The sequence below is a fragment of the Thermobia domestica genome, chromosome 12 (genome assembly GCF_964235325.1).
Source record: "Thermobia domestica chromosome 12, izTheDome1.hap1.1, whole genome shotgun sequence".
NCBI classification, from domain to species: Eukaryota; Metazoa; Arthropoda; class Insecta; order Zygentoma; family Lepismatidae; genus Thermobia; species Thermobia domestica.
The window spans coordinates 142,326,202-142,349,964 of NC_137465.1; the positions used below are offsets into that span (position 1 = coordinate 142,326,202).

General features: G+C 32.7%; 1 protein-coding gene across 4 annotated transcripts in view; it reads right to left on the reverse strand.

The window, feature by feature from the left end:
- Window positions 1-6,503: 6,503 nt before the first annotated feature.
- LOC145666699 (Y+L amino acid transporter 2) overlaps window positions 6,504-23,763 on the reverse strand; it is a 240,121-nt gene continuing 222,861 nt past the window's right edge. Inside the window, exons 11-12 of one of the 4 annotated variants that reach the window (XR_014127806.1) lie at window positions 17,458-17,624; window positions 6,504-7,743 (exon numbers count right to left, since the gene is read on the reverse strand). Coding sequence is in view for 2 of the 4 variants with exons in the window: in XM_081734194.1 (XP_081590320.1) it covers window positions 7,731-7,743; window positions 16,860-16,917 (71 nt within the window). In the remaining 2 variants the exon portion in view is untranslated. Of the gene's footprint in view, window positions 7,744-16,859; window positions 16,918-17,457; window positions 17,625-23,763 lie in introns of those variants that run through there. The other 3 variants (XM_081734194.1, XR_014127807.1, XM_081734195.1) reach the window with 3 other exon arrangements.

Sequence of the window (23,763 nt, forward strand, 5' to 3'; positions counted from 1 at the left end):
TACCTTACTACATTACTATTTATTTTATTTTAATTACTTTTATATTACTATGTACATTTCGTACCTTGTTGTATTGGTACTTGTATTCTCAATTACTGACAAGTTCTAAACCTGTTTAACACAAGTATTAGTGTAAGAAAAGGTTAAAAAAAAAAAAAATCCTACAAGACGTTCTATAGAATAATGACTTAATCGACTAAACTGCTATCAAGAACGATTATATGGTTAAGTTCAGTCCAGATTGTTGCGAGAATGTTCAGTTAAAATTCCCAAATCTCTGCCCATTTAATTTCCGCATCTTCTTCTAAGTAATACAATCCTTCTCCAAAAGTACATTTTCATTTATAACATGTCTTAGAACTCTCTCCGGATTGCTTTCACACAGTCTTCCACGCACCTTTTCCTCTTTTCTCAACTTCGGCATTATGCTACTTTAAAAACTCTTATTAGTTCCGTTTATTTCTTTGTTTAATTTTGAATTTAGGACTAATAATAAACAAGACAAATAGCAAGGACACGTTTGCTTTCTATCTCAATATGGTTTCCTTACATTGAACTTGTGCAGAAACTATCGCAATTAGGCGGGTAAGTCTGTATTTAACATAGATCAGACGAACGCTACTGATTCATTACTCTTAGCGCAATCTATTATAACTTAGACGTACCGTTATAAAACAGGAAATAGTAATTTCAGTGTAGCATGTATGTAATATTATATATATATTTGTGGTCCTAAGTCAAAGATAATAATCTTTTAACGAAGCCAAGGCGTGGCGCAAACCATTGCCGTCCTTAGAAAAAAAAAAAAAAAAAAAAAAAAAAAAAAAAAAAAAAAAAACTTTCTTCGTGAAATAATAATTTTAAAAAGCCTTTTGCTATATTCTACAACGTTCGTTTTCTAAACATTTTGTCCCTCCAAGAGTGAAGTACTCTTTTCTCAAAAATCGTAGAATGAAATATTCATTTTTCATTTGGCTGCGGTGGTGCATCGGATTTCTAGTTCGATCCCAGTTCCCGCGAAATGAATTTTGTGGTGGACAAACCTGGGGGATCCCGTTTTCTTCTACTTTTTTCATTCCATTATCACCCATCTTATCAGTCTCCCTTAGCCTCGGTCCATAAAGATGGGAAATTAAACAACAGAAATTTGTTCAACAGTGTAAATGTCAAAAACATGGTACAGAAAAAGAAAACGAAACAAAAAAATATGTTGTACTGTACGTAGACAGAAGTACTTATTATGTTAACAGTTTTCTAGTATCCTAACGGTATATAATTTATTTATGACACTACGCAACTGAAGTTGTGCCGATTATTCTTTCTTTTCATTAACATAATCTATTTTTCTTAAATTTTCACTTGGGTGCCTGAAAGGATACCATGCTTTTTCCTATGAAATGCTATTCAGAAAGTGCGTAATTTGTTGCTTAATGATCAAAGAAGAAAGTATATAATAACAACTTTCATCTCGCAAAATACAAATTAATACTTCTCTTTCTCAGCCACTAACTAAATGTTATAATTTATCCCTTATCCATTTTCTTACTGTAACAGAGTGCTCTTATAACCTTCCGCAACCCATTTGCGTAAGGTTATAGCTATTAAGGCCATTGAACGTAAGCCAGAAAATGGAGGTAATAATACAGCAGAACAATTATTAAAAATAGCGAGCTAAAGTTTTAAATTTTTGTTTACGCACCAGTATTAAGGTATAAATAATAAAATAAAATAAAGTTTATCTTATAACGCATTCTTGTTCTTTAATTTATTTCGAAATTTCGATCTATGTAGTCCTGAAATCTTTGGTACACATCAGGCTATTAACATTCATGAAGAATATGCATTAATTTGTAAGTTAATTCATCAAATAATTTAAATTTGTATACATCTGGGTCAAATTAGCATTCTTCTGTCTTGTCAGTACTGAAGAAAAACTAAGGTATGTATCTTTAGCAATTCAAGTTTTCATTGGTAAAGGAAAATGATAAGATGATGACCTCAGAACCAACAGAAGTCGAATTGTCGAAATAAATTAAACAACAACGCACTAAAAGATAAATAAACTTTAACAAATTCTATATAAAAACTATTGCGTCTTCGATGTTCCCTTTCTTAGTGAGAGGAAATACCGTTTCCCTAGTCAGGAACCAACTCTCTCTCTCTCTCTCTCTCTCTCTCTCTCTCTCTCTCTCTCTCACACACACACACACACACACACTCTCTCTCACTCTCTCACACACACACACACACACACACACACACACACACACACACACACACACACACACACACACACACACACTATCTCTCTCTCTCTCTCTCTCTCTCTCTCTCTCTCTCTCTCTCTCTCTCTCTCTCTCTCTCTCTCTCTCTCTCTCTCTCTCTCTCCCTCCCTAATGTTACATCGCACCAAACATACACACAACTCAAAATACTTAGTCTTTATAAGCCTTCGGTTTCCACCTATTATACACGAACATAGCAGTCATTGGCACATCCACAAATTAATTTTACTTATTTTCAACACGAAATTATACGGTATTACCCAGCTACATTAAACATATTGAATCCACGAATGATTTTTTTTTCATTGTCAGTCTCACCTTGAACTCCAATGGGTCCTCCAATATTCACAACTCCATTAATCATATTTTTAATTTCGAATACCCTAGTCACCATTTTGTAATTATCAAAATAATCGTGAATGCGGCAATCCAAATAATAATAATAATCTTATACATAATAATATATAAATTTACACATCAAAATTATATCCTCTTCGTAGTACTCGTCATTGCATCGCATAATACTAAAATTCTAACTTTATTATATATAAACCCACATTCTTGAACATAATTACACGCGCCTGAATGTTTTCTCATTCCTTAACTATTTCTACCATCCAGTTATAATAATTAGGAAGCAACTCAAGTTCCTATCAACTGTTCAGAAAGCCCAGCCATACATGTAGCGAGCCACAAGATTCAACAACCTAAACATATTTCCTACTCTATCGGGTGATGGAGCCCATGAACAACAGAGTGCTATTCTTCAAGTCAAAATAAAGTGAAAATGCTATATAATGGTATACCCCAGGAGCCTATTTCAGCAGCTATGGGGAATCAAAAATTTCACTATGAGACAACGTCACAGATTAACTTGGAACATTAGCGTTGCTCTACGAACCCATTGAGCAGTTACATTTATTATTACGCTAATCAGCGATGTTAATGTCAACGTCTATCGACTTTAACTGCCATCTAAAAGGAATTTATGTAACTATTTCATGGATTGATATATCTACTCTATAGTCCTTGACGTTGCCACAGAGTGCAACTTGCGTCTCCAGATAAGGAACTGAAAGGTTTACAATTATGTATATATTTTCGCTTTATTTTGGCTGGTTAATAGTACTCTGTAACCCGTGGGCACTATTTTCAGATATATATCACGTATTCTAAAAGAGGCGCCCACGGGTACAGAGCAATATTAACCAGCCAAAATAAAGCGAAAATTTATATATATAGGGTGAATCATTTATCTTAATACACTATTTTAACTTTTAAATTAATGGATAAGAAACTCTTCTGTGTTATCAGAAGGTTAGCGGTGTTGCCAAAGCAACAAAGTTGTATTTCTCAAATGACACTACGTAAGATTATTACACATTTCAAACCAACACATAAAAAGAAAATTTACAATGTTATATTTATTATACAGTGTTGCAAATTAAGAACGTTGCACCATTACAAACATACAAATTTCGGTGGTTTCTATAGCATAATAACACAAGTGAGACAGATGGAGCAACCCATCCAAAGTACTTCAGTTCCTAATACTATTATCATGATATGACGAATTTCGAATGGATACGAACCAGGTTACAATGGATCAAAAATACGTCTTTTTCTAAAGCGTTTATTACGAAAACCTCCTTAGATAATTATATCATCCAATTTTATAGATGGTTTTCAATAGACGTGAAGATCACAATGCCGTTTACAGCAAATTGATATCTCAAACCGTCCTGGAGATAGGTAAAAAATGTTAACATTTACAACATCGCTTAAAATCATGTAATTCCGAGAATGTGTTGTAATTAGGCCTACATCTACCAAAAGGTATTGCTGTAATATTATAGAAGCAAAATAGGTCAAAAATTGTTTAAAAAGTTCCCACAAATAAGTTATTTTAAGCAATATATCAAATTTTACATTTGTTTTCATGTCTCTCGAGTGGTTTGAGATATAAAATTGCTGTAAACCACATTAAAATCTTTAGGTCTATTGAAAACTTCGTACATAATTGGATGTGATATTTATCTCAATTTTTTGAAATAAAGTCCTTTTAAAAAAGTCAAATTTTCAACTCCTTGTACTTTTGTTTCTCAATGTTCGAAATACATAATATGATGATCGTGATACTTTACATTAAGGTACTCTGGATATGCATTGCCCCCTTCGTTTCACTTGTGTTATTAATGTTGTGGAACCTTCAAAAATTTGGTTGTTTTCCGATGTTTGTGATACTGTAGCGTCCTCAGTTTGCAACACTGAATAACAACTGTGATATTGTAAGTTTTCATTTTATTCATTGATTTGAAATATGTGATAACCTGACGTAATGTTATTTGAAAAAATACAACTTTATGTTGAACTGGCAATAATGTTTACCTTGTGATATAACAGCGTGTACCAAACAATGTTCCCCTGCCTATATTTGTAAATATATATATTCGGACAATAGAAATTAAAGCAGTTCTCTCCCTCTTAGACTTTATGTCTTTATTACTTCACTACACTGTCTCCTCTTCCTTTCATTCCAACTTTTCCTTCGTATCTCGCTACTTACGCACTCGAGCTATTTCACATTACAGCTGTCATTCTTACAGGTTTTTCTGTGAACCGTGTTCTCCTCCTCTAAGTTTTTTTCTCTTTCTTTCTTTGTTCAATACTTATTCCTATTTTGAACTGGTCACAGATTCCTCCGTCACAAGATTCCAGCCAAATTTCAATATAGCAGATAATGACCAAATTTTTGTATTTAATATTCCTACTCTCTCTCTCTCTCTCTCTCTCTCTCCACTCTGCTGATAAAACATTCTGTCTTGCAAGCTGAACACAGTTATTTATACAGGGTGGTCCGGAAGTGGGCGTACCCCCCTTTAGTTGCAACAGTATAGTGTTAATTATGGTAGAATGTCTGTACACAGTTACCTTGAAGTCTTAAGAGTCATAAACATCGGTATGATCACCATCCATGTCGTAACACGGCTGAATTCTGCGCCAAGTTCTCGCAGATGTTTTGCGGAGATACTCCGGAGTCATGAAAGTGAAGGCGTTTTCCACAGCTGCTCGTAATTCCTGCGTTGTGTGATATCGAGTGTTTCTTACTTGTAGCTTTATGAAACCCCAGAGAGCATTGTCTGGTGTCGTCAGATCGGGACTTCTTGGAGGCCAGGCAAAGGAAGCTGGTGAAGATGCACAACCTCTTCCAATCCAGCGTCCAGGAAACGTCTCCGCAAAACACCTGCGAGAACTTGGCACAGAATTCAGCTGTGTTACGACATGGATGGTGATCATACAGATGTTTATGACTCTTAAAACTCTTAAGACTTCAAGGTAACTGTGTACAGACATTCTACCATAACTAACACTATACTCTTGAAACTAAAGAGAGGGTACGCCCACTTCCGGACTACCCTGTAGTTTTTTGAATATGTTCTTGTTCACTACTATCAACAATTATCTTTTATTTATACAAATACATAGATAGATAGAACTTGTACATAACACTTTGATTAGAATGAATTTCAGTGATAATAATGTAAGATAGCTAGTCGTAAGAATACTAAGAATTTACACCGTCAACAAAGCGTGGGTGATTATGGCTTATTTCCTTGGACTTTTGAGTTTTGGTATCTACTTATTTACTACAACAGAATATAATTTCCAGGTTTTCTGTACTTGTTACTATTCTTCCTAATAGATTATGCAACGCTATTACAAAAACCAAAGCGGTTTTCCTGAATGAATGGATGCTGCAATAACAATGTTTACTAAGCTTTCTCTCCCATGAAATTGGGGTTATTCCCAAATTCAACATTATCAAAAAACCTGAACTTTATTATTGGAGCTGGAGCCCTAATGTAACACTATATTTTAGTGCGTGGCGTGCGTAAACTTTTGTTTATATATATAAACAAAAGCTTCCGCACGCCATTCAAAATTAGTTAGAATAACAATGGTTCACAAAATTAGTTAGAACAACAAGCGTAATTCGCTAACGCACATTTATAACATTAAGAAAAAAAAATACATATTTTTAAAGAACTGGTTCATAATTTCAAATCCAGAGTATAAATCTTAGATCTTCAGAAGAATAGTATTCATATATACGAAGTATCAAACTATTTCTGGTTTATAATATTTGGAGCCTTACACAACTAGTTACTACCTTGACACAGTTCACTACGTTTATAGATACACAATTAAAGAAAGGTATTGATTTTACTCATTTTATTTGCTGCTTATTATTACATCGGTGAGCTTCTCTGAATGCTTCCTGGTTTACTCTTCACAGCACACATACAAGTTATGTCACAAACATACATACATCGAATGGATAAGACTCCATCTTACAACAGTGCAATGACATTTCTTAATACATTTACCTCACAAGCATCTTTTGAAACAACAGAAACGTAACAGAACATTGCAGCTGGACTTTTTACAGTCCACACATTAATCTATTGTCATGCTTAAGATTGAGGCTTTTTCTTAAAATATATATTTCTTGATGAACAACATGTCAACAAGACAAGAGAGGAACGGTTCATTTTTCAACCACGATTTTGACAAGGAAAATAGACTTTTAAATATTGCCAACATGTCAATAAGGATATTTCTTCAACTCCTTATAACCAGGCGAAAACTCTGCCACTAGTAGTAAACTCAACTTGAGATTCTAAACTATGTTTCAGAATGTAAAAGATGGTCCCCAAAAAATTCGTCAAGAGACTTCAGAAACTATATTTCATCAAACAGTTTACGTACGACAGAACACTAACGAACTAAAGAAGTAGTTCATGTATTGTCATGTGCAGGCAGATGTTTCTTTTAGTTTTTAGTACTTAAATTATTACTTTTTAATAAACGTAATTACGAATTCGTATCAGCTATTAGTGAGATCAACTATAAACACAACTGCTTCGCACCGCGTTCGCACAACTCATCCAAATTTTTAATTAATGAAATATATGTACACATGAATTGTATCTGGAAGCCAAAAATAGAGAACTGGAGGACATACACATATTTATCGTGCATTTTTCACCCAAAAGGAAGAAGCGGAAAAAAATCCAGTACATATCTCCACACATTCTGTAAAATATATATATATGTCGTAATACAAAAATATACTTTATACTACTTATAAAGTCTTACGCGCACCAAATCAATGAAACGGACATTTAAAAAAGGACAAAAATAACTTCGTAGTTTGTAACAAATGGAAAAAAGTCTAATATATTAAAGGAACTGAGAGCGTAACTCAGTTTTGAACACAAAACTTTTCAACATTCGTTAAAAACTGACTGATACTTTAATTGATTTCCATGGTTCTTCAACGAATTCTTCTTTTATATATGTATATTTATAGCCGATCAATGTTTACATTACACGTTTGCCGGAGTTTCTTTAGCTACGACAATCATCAACTTCTGTAAGCATCTAGTTATTTTGTCTGGAAAAAATAAAAGAAATTGATAATTAACATATTATTTAATAAACAGTGAAGATTTTGATATTGTGTTTAAAATTAACTACATTATAAAGATCACCCAATAAAACCTCCAACATTTTAAAGGCTAATAAAACAAAAAGTATTAAAATAAAAATTTGTTTATTCAAAAATATAAAGTTGTATTGAAACCAGTTTGTAATTGTGTTATGATCAGATCAATAGCGAAAATTTTGTTTGTTCACACAACCAGTGGCGTAGGAAAGGGGGGGGCCCAGAGGGGCCGAGCCCCCCACCCCCCCAAAGAGGTCCGACAATGTACTTTGGTACTTTGACGTTTGTAATTTTTTATATATTTTATGTTTATATATTTCTTTGTTTGTAATGTTTCTATATGTACCTATAACAGCACTTGCCCCCCCCACCCCCCAAACACACATCCTGGTTACGCTACTGCACACAACAGTATAAGTGGAAATATACTTTTTCACTACATAAAAGAACAGCATCTTCTTGGACATTTTGCACGATGTTCTCACTTGATTGTTGACGTTTTAAACCAATCTACTAGTTTAAGTTCTTGGACAATTATAATTTTATAAGGGTGAAAGTGCACATCTTGTTGTAAAACCCCTCTTACATTCTCCCAAAGAAACCCAACAGCTGCAAGATGCCTCCTTGCAGAACATTTTGGGAACTGCAAAGCAGACTGTCTCGCAGCCTCAATAGTCCCGGATGTACGAGCACTCTTAGGGCGGTCAAGATGATTTTTCTTTTCAACGCCGAACGTATTGTTCGGAAATTCTTGACCCACTATAAGATGGTTGTCTGATCAGAAACATTTTCATTACATGGAATAGTAAACTTCAAGCGAAAAGCTCTTTGCATGGTAATCACAAGACTGTTACTTTTTAAACACATTTCAATTGCGTATGTGCAGAAAGTTCCCGACCAAACCATAATGACAACTGAAAACGGCAGGCGGAAACGACGTTCTTCAACCCTCCCGCCCCTCCACGAACAGAGCTACAACCGACCAAAATGTGCGAGATTTTATTGGGCCACCCTGTATTACAATAATACTAAACAAAACAAAACATATATACTTTGAGACAATGTTATCTTAGAACACATAGTTATCTACAATTTGCAAATTCGAATCTAATACAATACAAATTTAAGTATTATGAATCAAAGCTTATTGACTAGTAATATATAACATGCATTCATAATACTAAAAGAAATGCATACTAATTTATCTATGCATCTATGTTGGGTACTGTCTACTGAAATAAAATAAGTGTATGACACCATCCGTTATACAGTCTATTACTATATTTGATTCATGTTCTGAAAAATAAAACAGTAATTTGAATGTACGAGTATTGTATCTTACCACACAAAATACATTATCGACATTAGAAGATAGTTCTTTCTTAACATTTAAAAAACAGAATTCTACTTAAAAGTGCACTAGAAACTTATGAGTATTGGTTTCGAGTCACAGAACAGTATACAAAAATGGGAAGAATTTATAGATTTATTTAAGCCGAATAAACGTGAAATAAGCACACTTGTTGTTTATTTATTTTTTTCTTTTACTCAGTTCCTAATGTCCAATAAGAAGAAAGTCTCATCTTAGAGCAACAAGCAAGAGGTATTTATAGCAAAACAAAGAATAACTAGTTAATCTATTTTTCATGTTCATATAATGTTTTAAGTTTGAAAATAATTGTAAAATATCTTTCCTAATCCGTTAATTTTGAGTGTGCTTCAGTTCAAAGATTCAAGGACATTTATGTAGAATTTCACAATTTATACCGTTTACCAAACATTGTTAGGATCATCAAATCTAGGAGGCTCAGATGGGCAGGTCATGTAATCAGAATGGAAGAAAATAGGAACGCTTTCAAAGTCCTAACTGAAAGTCTAATCGGAAAACGACCATTAGGAAGTTCTAGGCGCAGATGAGAGAACATTAAGATGGATCTCCCAGAAATAGGAATACAAAGTAGAAACTGAATCGAGTTGGCTAACAATAGAAGACAGTGGAAAGCTTTTGTGAACGCGATATTGAACCTCCGGGTTTCACGGGCCATAGAGTGAGTTAGTTAGTTATGTAGAATCCCAAATTTTAACCTTTAAGAACACAAAAGCTTGTATAAAGGTCATGTATCAGTTATTGCTTGATTTTGTAAGAACACAAAGGAAAATTTATCTTCTACACCCACACAAAAGTAAATAAAATATAATAATCTTCTAATTCTTGAAAATTAACTACGAAAAGTTAAAACGCAGAAAAATTATTTCATTAATCGATAAAAAATTTTCTTAGTAAAATATTCTTAGTATTCTTAGCCGAGAACAATATTTCAGTTACCTCAACTGCATTTGAGCACAGAAATTTATGTAAAAATATCGTGCTATCAAATATCTGTTAGGTAAAATAAGAGACACTCTATGTTTGAAAAAACTTAAAGTAATAACTTGTAATAGCACATCCACTGTATTATTATTATTATTATTTGCCATGCAGCAAATTATTAGATATAAAAGAGTAAATAAAATAGAAGTCTGAGATCTTATGTTTCTGTCTAGTAGCTAATGAAGATGAAATAGAAATGAACTATAAAAATACGTCACTGGATCTATAAAATGTGAGGAAGAGAGCGCAAATAGTATTTTCGATCATTAAGCAAATGTTGAATTTAATAAGAGCTCAAGTGTTCCTCTACCGAGTTGATGCAAATATATGTGCAGCTTTTTAGATTACACTATGTGAAAACAGAAGAACTTCTTTTGTGAAGATAAGAAACAGAAAGAAACAAAACTTCTAGTCTGTGTAGTTGACGTCTTCTTCACTGTCATCTCTACTTGGATTGCATTTTTACAGTGATAATAACACTGCGAGTATACTCACTTCGTTGAGAATATATTTCCAAATAAAGTGTTATGTTTAATACGATTTGGTAAAAACTATGAAGAAAGTAAAGATCTGATTTCATATTGTAGAAATAACTTTAGTAGCCTACATGTTTCATTCATTCTCACCCTTTCTTCTTACAATGTCTCTATTATTATTTTAAAAAGCTGATTTTAACATGTAAATTGGTTGTCATCTACAATACCTTGATTTTATACTTGCAAGAAGATTTTTTTTTTAATAAATCGTACATAAATAATACTGTATTATACACACAGTGACGAAGCGTAATCATACAAAGAAAAACTAATTACCAAAAATAATATTAATTTAAAAATTTACCTTAAAGTTACCTGATACATACTGTAATAGTTGAAATAAAAACAGCTGTCTACACTAAATGTTGCTAATCCACGGTACACGCATTAAGTGTCACATTGTAAGTACAGACCTATTTCTTGTTGAACGGCCCTGCATTCTTACCCACAGTCTGAATTGAATGAAACAAATGTAGATTTTCTTTGGCCAATTGAAAATGAATATATATTATAGTTTTACGTCCCACGTTTATGCTCTTTAGGCTAAGAGTGAAGATGATTAAGACAAGTGAATGATGATAGAAGTTGGTGGAATGAGAAAGTGGGAGGAAACAGGAGTATCCCTAGAAAACTCACGGACACGATGTTGCCCACTACAAACTTACGTGGTCAGGGATCGAATCAGGGACCCCACACAAAAGAGGTAAGCGCTCTACCACTGAACTACCGTGCTCCCTCTTTGGCCAATTCAGATTTATTTACAGCCAAATTATTAAAACTTCCTACGTACGGTTATTAGGATATCATCTGCTAAAGCAAGGAGGATGTCCAAGATTTTTTTTCGAACAAGATTGTACATATTGCACTTTTATACCCTGAACTAAAATGCAAGTTTCATCGAAGATAAATAGAAACTACCATCCAGGAATTTTTGAACTTTCATTTTCTTTACTTGCAGCGATTTTCGCGTGCCAATGGTGAACTATCAGAATGCAACTAGTGGCAATCCATGGTCTACCCTACCTTTACGATTAGTTTATATTATATATCTCTTCATACCTATAAATGTAATTAGGTAAGTTTAATTTAACTCGCATTAAGTATATGGAAAATATACCTAGGTATGTATACTTAACTGTATATTGTAGGAAGGGTGGGCAGAAGTAAAATTACAAATTGTGCAGAAAAAATACTGGACATTTCTCATTGCTACTGGAGATTGTACTTCACGGAGAATTGGGCCAGCACTATGTACAGCAAATAATTTATTGTGGCTTATACTCATATCTCTAGTTAATATCCAGAGTAATGAGTGATGAGTACAGTCTACAGAGCGATTTCACATTGATAAAGAAATAGTCTCGCAACTGAATTTCTTCCACCGCATTATCTACATTAATGTAATAATTTCAATAGTTCAAAGAAACACTTTGGTTGCAGAAAGTTCCAACCGTGGAAACTAGAATGGAGGCAAGACTCGAGTTCTCTGAGCTTTGCTACGCTCTTACGACGTTTACTTTTTTTTTTTTTTTTTTTTTTTTTTTTTTTTTTTTTTTTTTTTTAGGAACAACATAGCTACCTTGCTGTAGCAAACTAAACACATTCAAGTGAAATGGGCCTCTGAAAACTAATATCACTTAGTTTATTTTTATCACTAGATAAGTAGAAAATTTTTAGTAGTAAAACAAATTCCTAATGATGTGTTGATTAAAATGAACCAAATAAGACAAAAATTATCCCGTTAGGCTCAGGGCCTCATACTACGCTTCGTCACTGATCACTTATCTATTACACACTTTTATTTTCGTGTTTTCGTATGCAGGTTTATATCCACATATATCGCCATATAGTGAAGTTGTCGGCTCCTATTTAACATACCAAATTTTACCAGGTTGATGAACTCTTCGGTAGACAATTTTTTAAAAATATTCTTTATCATCTGTATTGTTGCAAGTTGATAGTCGGTCATTTCTTATCATTCTATTTATAAGTTTATGATATTCCTGAATGCCAATTGTACTTCCAAGTTTTCAACTTTCCCGTGGAGTCTTGGTCACGGAGGATAAACAAACAAGAAAAAAATTCAAAAAAATCAGAAAATAAACGGAACGGACTTACAAGAGTAGAGCAGTCTAACGACATTTTGTCAAAACCGAAGGTTACACATCAAATAATGGAAACTCAGGTTGCAATATGGCGGGGTTAATTTGCGTATTCGATTCTTGGTTGGTGGAAAGTTGCCAACTTAAATTGGTATTTTGATTGTTATGGTAATAATGTACAAATTTTGTAGTTATTGCTTCCTATTCACCACGTATCCATCCTCTATATAGATTTTTTTTTAATGAACAAACAAATTTTCAAAAATGAGTCTTTCTACTTTATTTTTAGCCTCCAATAAAATTTTTGAATCTCAGGGCTCAGAGTGGTCTGGTCTCTTGTAAATAGTTGAAAAGTGACCAAAAGCACACGAAAAAGTGACCAAAGAGTGACCAAAATCTCATCATGCCCCTTTTTTTCTTTGTTAATTTATCCATCACCTCTCTCTTTGTTTGTTGTTCTGTTTTATCTTTTCTTTTTTACTTCTTTTTGAGCTTTCTCCTTCCTTAGATTTTCTAAGTATGCTTTGTAGTTTCGGTAAGCAGAGTTAGCAGATGTAAGAAGCTTCTGAGTAAGTGGAACCAGTTCTGGCCTATTTCCGAATTTCTTTATCCCAGACATTATATTTAACTTAGCATTGAAAGTTCTCAAAGCCATGAAATATTCAAATTCATCACCTACTCTTAAGAAGAACATACAAGAAGCATAACACAAGACGAACATGATGAACCACCCACCCACCCACACACACACACACACACACACAAAACGTTGAGTGGAGCGTTAACTATTACGATAGAAAACTAAAAGACTATTATGATAGAAGAAAGAATAGACACAGAAGGGTTCTCAACCCCACCTTGAGGGCTTAAGCAACCACCAACCATCCACTGTGCTTTAGAAAGAATAAAAGCTGAAGTGAGAATAAAGCTGACTGTTTCACATGTGGCAACAAGTGCTGATGCTTTCAGAAGAGTAATGAGTAACAAGTTTCTGTCTTTTTCCATTTATTTTTATAATGTTTTTCTTAGAAAACTGCCAATGCAAAACAAATCACACGAAAAAGTCACTTTACCTCCCAAAAAAGTAACTTTTAGTGACAAATTTGAAAAAGGTAACTTTTAGTGACCAACTTGAAAAAAGTAACTTTTAGTTTAAAAAAAAAAAGAAAAAAAAGTGACTCGCTATGAGCCCTGAAATCTTCTATCCTGTGTTGAGTTTCTTTTAAATGTTTCGACACACCTGGAACCAGACTCTGATTTAGCATCCCTAACGTGTTCCTTTACAGGAACCTTGAGGTTTCTCTCAGTCTTGCCTATGTTACTCTCATTGCAACTGCATTTTATTTCATAGATACCTGATTAATCATTAGGATTATACCTGATTTATACAATAGCTCCTAAATTGGTCGATGTTCTTTCCTAAGGTTTTGGGGGCTTCAAAGCTGTACGGAAACCGTGCTACGTAAAAAGTTTCTTTAGTGTTGTTTTCAAGCTGGGAAAAATAGGTAGTCTCACCCATTTCGGTTTTAGGTCTATCAAAATGTAAGTTCCTTCTATCTTGTTTATACCAATTTATTAATAAAGGAACTGGATGTTCTTCATACTGCCAAACTTTAACAAATGATAAATTTTTATATCTAAATCAGATTCTAAAGAAGTGACTAATTCACTTTTGGGTGGGACGTAAAAAAGAAATTTTGCCAAAGATTATTCATCACAAATGGTTATGTGATGAATGGAAAGCAGTAATTACCAAATTATTACAGCATTGACATAACAACCAAAACTGCAATCTAATTTTAAACGAAGAAAAGAATACGCAAATTAACCCCTCCCCCATATTGCAACACCTGTTTCCATTATTTGATGTACGATCTTTGGTTTTGACAAAGTGTTCCTACTACTCCTCTACCCTGGTAAATCCGTTCCTTTAATTTTCCTTTTTTTTTTCTCTCTCTTTTGTTTATTCTCCGTGAGAGTCGAAAGCTCGGAAGTGCAAATACTATTCATGAATTGCGTAAACCTGTAAGTAGGAATGATAATTAGAATTCCTGAGAGTGTCATTAGAATGTCTCATGAAGTTATTTCTTAACTGTGTTTTAAAGAAGACACTTCACTGTTGATTTTCACGAACACATCAACCAAGTTTCATTAAACTTTACTGAATAAATCTTAAAATAATGAAGAATACGGATGGAAGAAAGAGATTAATATTTTGTTTAAAAAAGGGGGTAACATGAAAAAATATATATTGAAGTTCGGTCTGTGCTTTCAGTATTTGATATCCTGTTTCATTATTTTAGAAATACGTATTAAAGAACAGAAAAATTATCTTATTAAATATTGACATTTACAAACACTCAGAATACTTTTACACTTGAGCAATAACTTTGTTCAAAGTGGGGAGAAAAAATTGGGAAAAAAGAAAACATGTCAGATTGAAGTTTTCTTGCATGAAGTAAAAAAAAAATATATAAAAAAAAAGTATGGAAATAAATATAAAGAATATGGAAATAAATAGCAGTCAAAATGAAATGTGTCATTCTACTCTCAACTTTACGTTTTAATTTCAATTTTACAAGAAGATAGTCACAGTAATCCGACAGCCAAATTACGAAAGTTGTCAACTTCATTTAGAGGTACAGCCAGCCAGTAATCTAAAGATGATTAGTCACTACATGTGGACAGAGATTTTATTAGTGTTAGTCTGTTGAAAGAAATGTATGACTTCAAGTGGTAAGGGTTGGATGTTAAACAAAAATAAATAAATAAAAAAAAAACTTCTAATGTATTTAAGTTTCGTTTTTGTAATGACACATGATAATCATATCTGATTTGAGAAATCTCACATTACAGAAGCACATCTTATTAATTTATTGTAACTTGGAAGTAATACATAACTGTAAAGTGGGAAGTACGCAATCGTCGTTTATGTGGAAAAAATTGTATATAAATGTAATTGCTGTCATCTATATGAAAGGACTTTATAAATATGAAATAAATAGCAGTCAAAATGAAATGTGTCATTGTACTAGCATTCTAATCTTAATTTTACAAGATGATGATCACAGTAATCCGACAGCCAAATTACGAAAGTTGTCAACTTCATTTAGAGGTACAGCCAATAATCTAAAGATGATTAGTCACTACATTTGGACAGAGATTTTATTAGTGTTAGTCTGTTGAAAGAAATGTATGACTTCAAGTGGTAAGGGTTGGATGTTAAACAAAAATAAATAAATAAATAAAAAAAACTTCTAATGTATTTAAGTTTCGTTTTTGTAATGACACATGATAATCATATCTGATTTGAGAAATCTCACATTACAGAAGCACATCTTATTAATTTATTGTAACTTGGAAGTAATACATAACTGTAAAGTGGGAAGTACGCAATCGTCGTTTATGTGGAAAAAATTGTATATAAATGTAATTGCTGTCATCTATATGAAAGGACTTTATAAATATGAAATAAATAGCAGTCAAAATGAAATGTGTCATTGTACTAGCATTCTAATCTTAATTTTACAAGATGATGATCACAGTAATCCGACAGCCAAATTACGAAAGTTGTCAACTTCATTTAGAGGTACAGCCAGTAATCTAAAGATGATTAGTCACTACATTTGGACAGAGATTTTATTAGTGTTAGTCTGTTGAAAGAAATGTATGACTTCAAGTGGTAAGGGTTGGATGTTAAAAAAAAAAACTTCTAATGTATTAAAGTTTCGTTTTTATAAAGACTAATAGAAAATATATTTACCATCTAATCCGCACCACTAACCCAACATTTACACAGAAGCTTCTAATACATTATCTAAAATAGGATTTTAATAATTTACCCATTAAAATATATATATATCACTATATTTTCTAGTATAAACTAATTTTGCCTTAAATCTATTGCAATTGTAATATACAATTTTCGAAAAAAAAAAAAAAAAAGAGGAAAAGAAAATAATTATTGCATTAGTGAATTCTGTTTTTAAGCAATACAGCATACAACTTTAATGTGTATTTAATAGAGTAGTTTGGGTAAAGTAAAATATAATAAACCTTGAACTATCAGCTCGCACAACCAGCATGAGAGACTGTAGAAATCGAGTTGCAGCATCTGGAAAGATGATAAAAAGAGTACAGAAAACTTTTGCAGCACAAAAAGCAAATACAAAAATAACACATGCCAAGTGAGCAAATAAAAACGCACGCAAACATACACAGACGAGAGTGAGAGAAAGAAAAAGAGAGAGAAGTTCAGCTACATCACAAGTATTACGCCTTCCCAGAGGAAATTACATATTTAAAACAAAACATCAGGCCTCAAGCCATGACTAATTAAAATTCTACTAACGTAATATAACTACTGCACACTGCAAAATACACGGTTTCCATGCCATTAAACAAAATGAGTAAGGCAGACATAACTGAACAAGCAAAAAGAACTGGAAGTTTGAGAAACTGGAAGAAGTTATAAAGTAAAGAAATACTAAGTGGTCTTGCTTTCTTTTAGTGCATCTATCGTAACAAAACCACAAGTTGTTATTCTTGTTTGAAAAAATACGAAGGAAGTTTGTGAACATCATGATGCATGTTTAGTGCAAAGTCATTTTGGCATTGAAAAAGTGCAAAAGTCGTCTGATTATATAGTTCTTGCCTTTTTGTCTTCGTTTTATGTTCATTCAGAAGTAAAGGTTACAATATTAGACTAAGTAACAACTGTGTCTACAAGAGGCTCAGTTGTTTCCGAAGTTCTCATCTTTCGAGGAATTATCTCAGTTGGACAAACTATCAATATTTTCTGCAGTTCTCTAGTCAGGACAGCTGGGGAAAAATCAGGATCTAAATTAATAACATCTTCAAGTCTTTAAAAAAAAATAAAAATAATAAAACATAATTTTATCATTGACCTTGTAATCTGTATTTGGGCTGAAAGAAATGTGTTAAAATTTTCTGAAAAAGACAGAAAAGAACACAGATACAATAATTTATATTAATGATATAAGTATTTACAATGAACTTAATATTTATAATAAACAAATTAAATTACAAAAATCAACATTATTTTGAGTTATAACAGAATTGTTAAAATTTACTTCAAAAGAACAAGTCAACACTAAGAATGCGCTCCACCACAATCATGTTCTTATTTAGCATTTCTCTCATTACTCTACACATGATAAAAGCATTTTAATTGATGTAGTAAATTTGTTAAAAAAAATATATATATATATATATATATAAACTTTAGAAAATGTAAAGAAAAGGGTTTTGCTTAAGTCATTCTTCATGTGATTATACGAACTGCACAATAATTAGCGTACAACTCTAATCATAGAATCAATGTGGAAATTTAATCATTTTATTTTAATATTTTGACATTTGACTATCGAATGTCAAGTATCGCGAGCTAGAAAGTAAAGATTTTCTAAACTGGAATAATATTAAAATTTTCATTTTTTAAAAGTTTGAACAAAATAATAATTCCAATAAGAAAATATTGCTCTTATAGTTTTTTTTTTTTCGAAAAATAGAAATTAGTTGAATATTTTTTTAAAAATCTGTTAGTAAACATGACAATCTTTTTTTCGTGTTTAAAGTTATAGTAATGATAACAGTGGTAAAATTTAAATTATTTCATACTTTCACACTCTTGCCATTATTAACTTTCTACTGTTTACTTTTAATATTCTACTCTTACTACCGCATTACACTATAATTGCAATAATTAAAAACAAATATCTAAGCTAATCACAAGTTTATGGTGTTCTACTTATTATTTCGACATTCCAGGACCCCAATATGTTGAGAATCAATCTTAGGACATTATGAAATACTAGTGCCTTATCCGTAGATAAATTCTGTGAGGAGTTAAAGTAATTAAATAGTGTGCCTGTTCGTATCTTGATGGATAATTATTTGCAAAGATGAGGTTCAAGTTAATTGTTGAAATGTTACAGTACTCCATGTGAGTTAGAGTGAATTAGAATCATTTAATGTCAAGCTGCTATTTACACTGATGTGAATATATTTTAGTATCATTTTCATTCTGATTAAGTATTTTTAAAAATAAAATTCTAACGTATTATACACACATTTAAAAATAAATAGGAACAGCGCTCGAGTGCAATTGCTTTTCGTAGTCAAATATGTATGTTTTAATCATTAAATATCTCGGTACAATTAATATAGATACTGCGCAAGTGCAGTCCGACAGAAGCAATTACTTGTTCGTTGTGAGTGCTATATGAATAAGCATTTGTATTATCACAAAGTTAATAGTTTTTTTTTTTTTTTTTTAACTATATTTGACTGGGCACGTGTAAAAGTAAAATATATTTATACTATATACTAAATATTGGAGCAACAATAATTATACTGGCCATTAGGTTTAAACACACAGATGTTAATGAAGACAGATCTCAAAATACAAATGATTACCGATGACTATAAATTTTGTTTTGTGCTTTAAGGAAACTAAAAAAGACATACATTCTTCTCTATATAACTTACTTTAACATAATACAATTGAGAGAAAGAAATAATACATTCCTTCTAATCTCAATTTCACGTCCTCGGTTAATGACAACTGAAAAGCCACGGACATAATTAGTCAATAGACTCGGAAAAAATGGAACAGAAATTATATTATTTTAATGAATATTCCTGCCCGAAAAGTATATGACTACTACGTTATTTCCACACATAAAAGTACATTTTTGAAAATCGATACAATAATTCTAGGTATTTTAATGAAAATTGCAAATGACGAACAGAATTCTTGATCTTGCATAAAAGTAAATTTAAACATGTGAACAAAATGTGCTATTTTATTGTAGCTTTTGAGTCTACACCTTATTTCAAAAAGAATATACGTATTACGAAGAACTATTTTGTCCAAACTATCGATCGCTGCGCCTCGGCTCGGCTATTGGAGAAACGAATACATAGTCTAGTTTATATTAATAGCCGCTAGATGTTAGTTGTCTTCTGTTTTGCTTGGTAACCGTTATATGTTTAAAATGGCTACTCCGCAGCAGAAATCATTTTGTGTTCTAGAGTTTGCGAAGTGCAATTCCGTGATTACAGTGCAAAGACGTTTCAGGTTGAGATACCAAATTGATCCTCCGAATGGGTGGAACATTCGCAGATGACAGATGCTATGCGATTCGCACATGCTATTGACAATGATAACACTTTTGCACAACGCATCGTGTTCAGTGAGGAAGCGACTTTCCGTGTTAGTGGTCAGGTAAACAAACAAACTGTTCGAATTTAGGGCCTACAGAACCCACATACAGTCACTGAACATGTACGAAATTCGCCCAAAGTCAATGTGTTTTGTGCGATATCCCAATCATCTGTTTACGGCCCATTCTTCTTTAATGGAAACACAGTTAACAGTCAGCAGTATCTCGCTATGTTATAAAACTGGTTGTTTCCGAGGCTGCACGAAGACAAGTTCATTTTTCAACAAGACGTGGTACCCCCTCACTGGAGTCGCCAAGTGCGTGAATATCTGAATGAAACTCTACCGAACCGTTGGATTGGTCGTCAAGGAGCTGGCGACTTAGAATGTCTCAGCTGGCCTCCACGGCCACCGGGTTGTATCTCAAAATCTCACTTTTTCAGACAAAGAAATAATAATTACGTAGATAGGAAAGCAGTTGAATATGTAGTAACTCGTCACCTATTCCAGATAATAATTATGTGGAATTATTGATCAATTATTGCAGATTTAACTTTTTCCTCTTCTCCGGAATTATATTTCTTTCTTTATGTCTGAAAAAGTGAGATTTTGAGATACGATCTTTCGTCAAATTGTTGACGATATGTTCTTTCAAGTCCTCCAGAAGAAGTTAACACATGCTATCCTCGATTCTATATGCTAATAATAAGAATAATCCTTATATTTAGTATTGTAAAAGCCTTTCTTATTTTAAATATTTTTTTAAAGTTATATAACTGAATTTTGTGTATTCCGTCTTCACTACCCATTTTTCTCTTGCTCGTTTTAATATTCTAGTTACGTCCGTATATCTACTTGTGGATCTTATTTCCGATCGATATATAAACAATATTTAAATAAGCGGTTCAACCAATTGTTAAACTGAAAAAGTTCATACTGGCTGTCTTCAGACAATGCATTAATGTTTGCTCATACAAACGGTTCTAACGTCCTATATTACTAAAACTTTATTTTATAATATGATGATGGAAGTCTAGTACATTATCTTTTACTGGTGGTTAGAATAGTTTTAATTAGTTATTCAATAATTACCTTCAAATTACACTGACCATCTCTTTTAAATATCAAATATGCTCTGTTGACGACCTAGAGATTCTAATATTTGTTGATTACTAAAATGCGCTTAAAAATGTAGGAGAAACAGTTCTAATGTCACGGTTGTGAAGAACTTTTCTCCATTAATTTTGATGCTTACAATTTCACATATGTTTTGGTCACCACTTATTTTCACATAAGTTCAATTGCAAAAATACATACACAACAAAACATTTTCTCATGTAAACTATTTTCACATTTGGAAGTACAAACTTTGACTCACTCTCAAAGAAAGAAGTTAAAAAACAACCTAAAAACATTTATTATAACTCCTAATTTTTAGTCTTACACGTTCTAGTACATAAACAAGTAATAGAGAATAATTACATAGCTATATAGTAACGAAAATTATCAGAATATGTTTTATCAGTTGATTATTTTATTCCTGACAACAACTGTAATCACAACATAAAAGAATGATATATGTACTCTACAAGATGTTATTAAATCTCCAACAATTTCATTGTTCCCTAAACTGATTGTAGTTTACACGTACTCAGTGGGACTACGTCTTTGAGTACACGTGTTTTCGTCTGATATTCTCCTTACGCTACAAGTTTGTGGAAGTATCGAAATAACTAATTCTAAAGATAAAAGGAAATCTTTATTCAAGTGAAAATGGATTGGATGCTACAGGGAAATTTCAGCGCAGTCCGCGGTGGCTCCGTGGTAGAGCCCTCACTTCTGGTGCTATTCCACCTCGCACAACATGGGCTTTGTGATAGACTAACACCGTGTCTGTGTTTTTTTTTTTTTTTTTTCAATTTCCTCCCACCCTCTTTATTTCTCCCTTGCCTCGGAGCACGATTGTGGAAGGTTAAAAAATAAGTGGTTATGGTTTCAAGACTAGTCTTAAAAACTACGCTGAAAATTTCCATGGTAAAGATAGAAAACTGTCATTGATAAACATTGCTGACGTACTGATGAAAGATTCTCGAAAAGACCAAAACAGAGCAAAATTATAGTTTAAGATAGAGCCGATAAAGTAATAGGATTATCATATGATACATACTCTACACTGACTAATAACCTAGCAAGAGACAAGTTGTAGTTAAGCTTCCTTATAGTCTATCGAACATCGGCCATAGAAGCTGGCTAGCTTTTAACTAGTTACAGAACTTCTAAGTTTTTAAGATATAATTCTGATATTATTTCCTTTTCTAAAGTGAAACTCTCAATGAAATGGATTTTTTTTTTCATTGAAGTAGTAAGTGTAAAATCATAATAAGTTCTGGACCAGTATACTTTGAGGGATGCTTTCAACAACAACAACAAAATCACTGGAATCATCATATATAAACCTCAACGAATAACTTCGAAACCTATAATGGAATTTAAGTTTTTTTTTTAATTTTTTATTATTTATTTAATTATTTTTATGAAACCAGTTTATACAAGTGATACCAGAACTTTTTTTGATCTCTAAACCAAGTTAGAAAGAAGAGGTGTTAAACCACGTATTGCAACAAAATATCTTGTATGAAATGTACTTAAAAAAAATCGAAAGTTTGAAATTACCAGATCGAGAAGACTACTCAATCTACTAACAAGGAACGGACATGAACGTGTCATCCAGACATCCGAATCAAACCTAGTCCATTCGATAAACATAACAAAGATACAAAAAATTAGGTGCAATGGATTAAGTCCCTGGGGCCCATTGACCCTGTTAGTATAAAGAAAATGGTACTCGCTGTGAAATAGCTATTGCATCAACACTGTTCATTGGAAAGTCATGATATATAGTTCATTCTCTTCAGCATGAAACAAGCTTTCCAGAGGTGCTAGGTATTGAAGCCCATAACATATTTGAACAGGGAAAACTGGAAGATGTCGGGAAAATTCCCTCCAGAAATCCCTCAACTTTGGACCCCTTTGAAGTGGCCCCGGGTAAAAGCACACAATCCAAATGTATCTCGGAAAATACTATATGCGACAAAAAAAAAAAAAAAAAAAAAAAAAGTACCGAGTATTGTATTGATAGATGGAATAGATATAGGGAAAACAGTGTAAACACTTTCCTCTCATCCCTATTCTGTCTATCAATACATACCTAGCACCTCTGGAAAGCTTGTTTCATGCTGAAGAGAATGAACTATAAATCATGACTTTCCAATGAACAGTGTTGACACAATAGCTATTTCACTGCGACTCGACGATTTTCTTTATACTAACAAGGTTAATGGGCCCAAGGACTTACTCCGTTGTCCATGGCACCTAATTTTTTGTGCATGAACATATCTTTATTTTTATCGAATGGACTAGGTTTGATTCGGATGTCCGGATGACACATTCATGTCCGTTCCTTTTAAGTAATTATAATATTAAAGGAAGGGTAAAGTATCAAATGGAATCTAATTTGACTAATGAACGACAATATTCTACTTAGTATCAGAAACAAGGTTAGAACGAAGAAAAAATCCAGTTCCGATCAAAGATCGAACTATGACCGTCCGGTTGATTGGTTTTGAATTTAGCGCCCCTTTCAGCACCAAGGCTATATAAGACGTGAACCTACAGCTTGACGTGGAATCCGAATGACATGAGCTGCTACCGTGAATCGAACCAAAGTGTACATTAGGAAGTTTCGAGCTGTCCGGTTGGTAGCTTCGATATTAT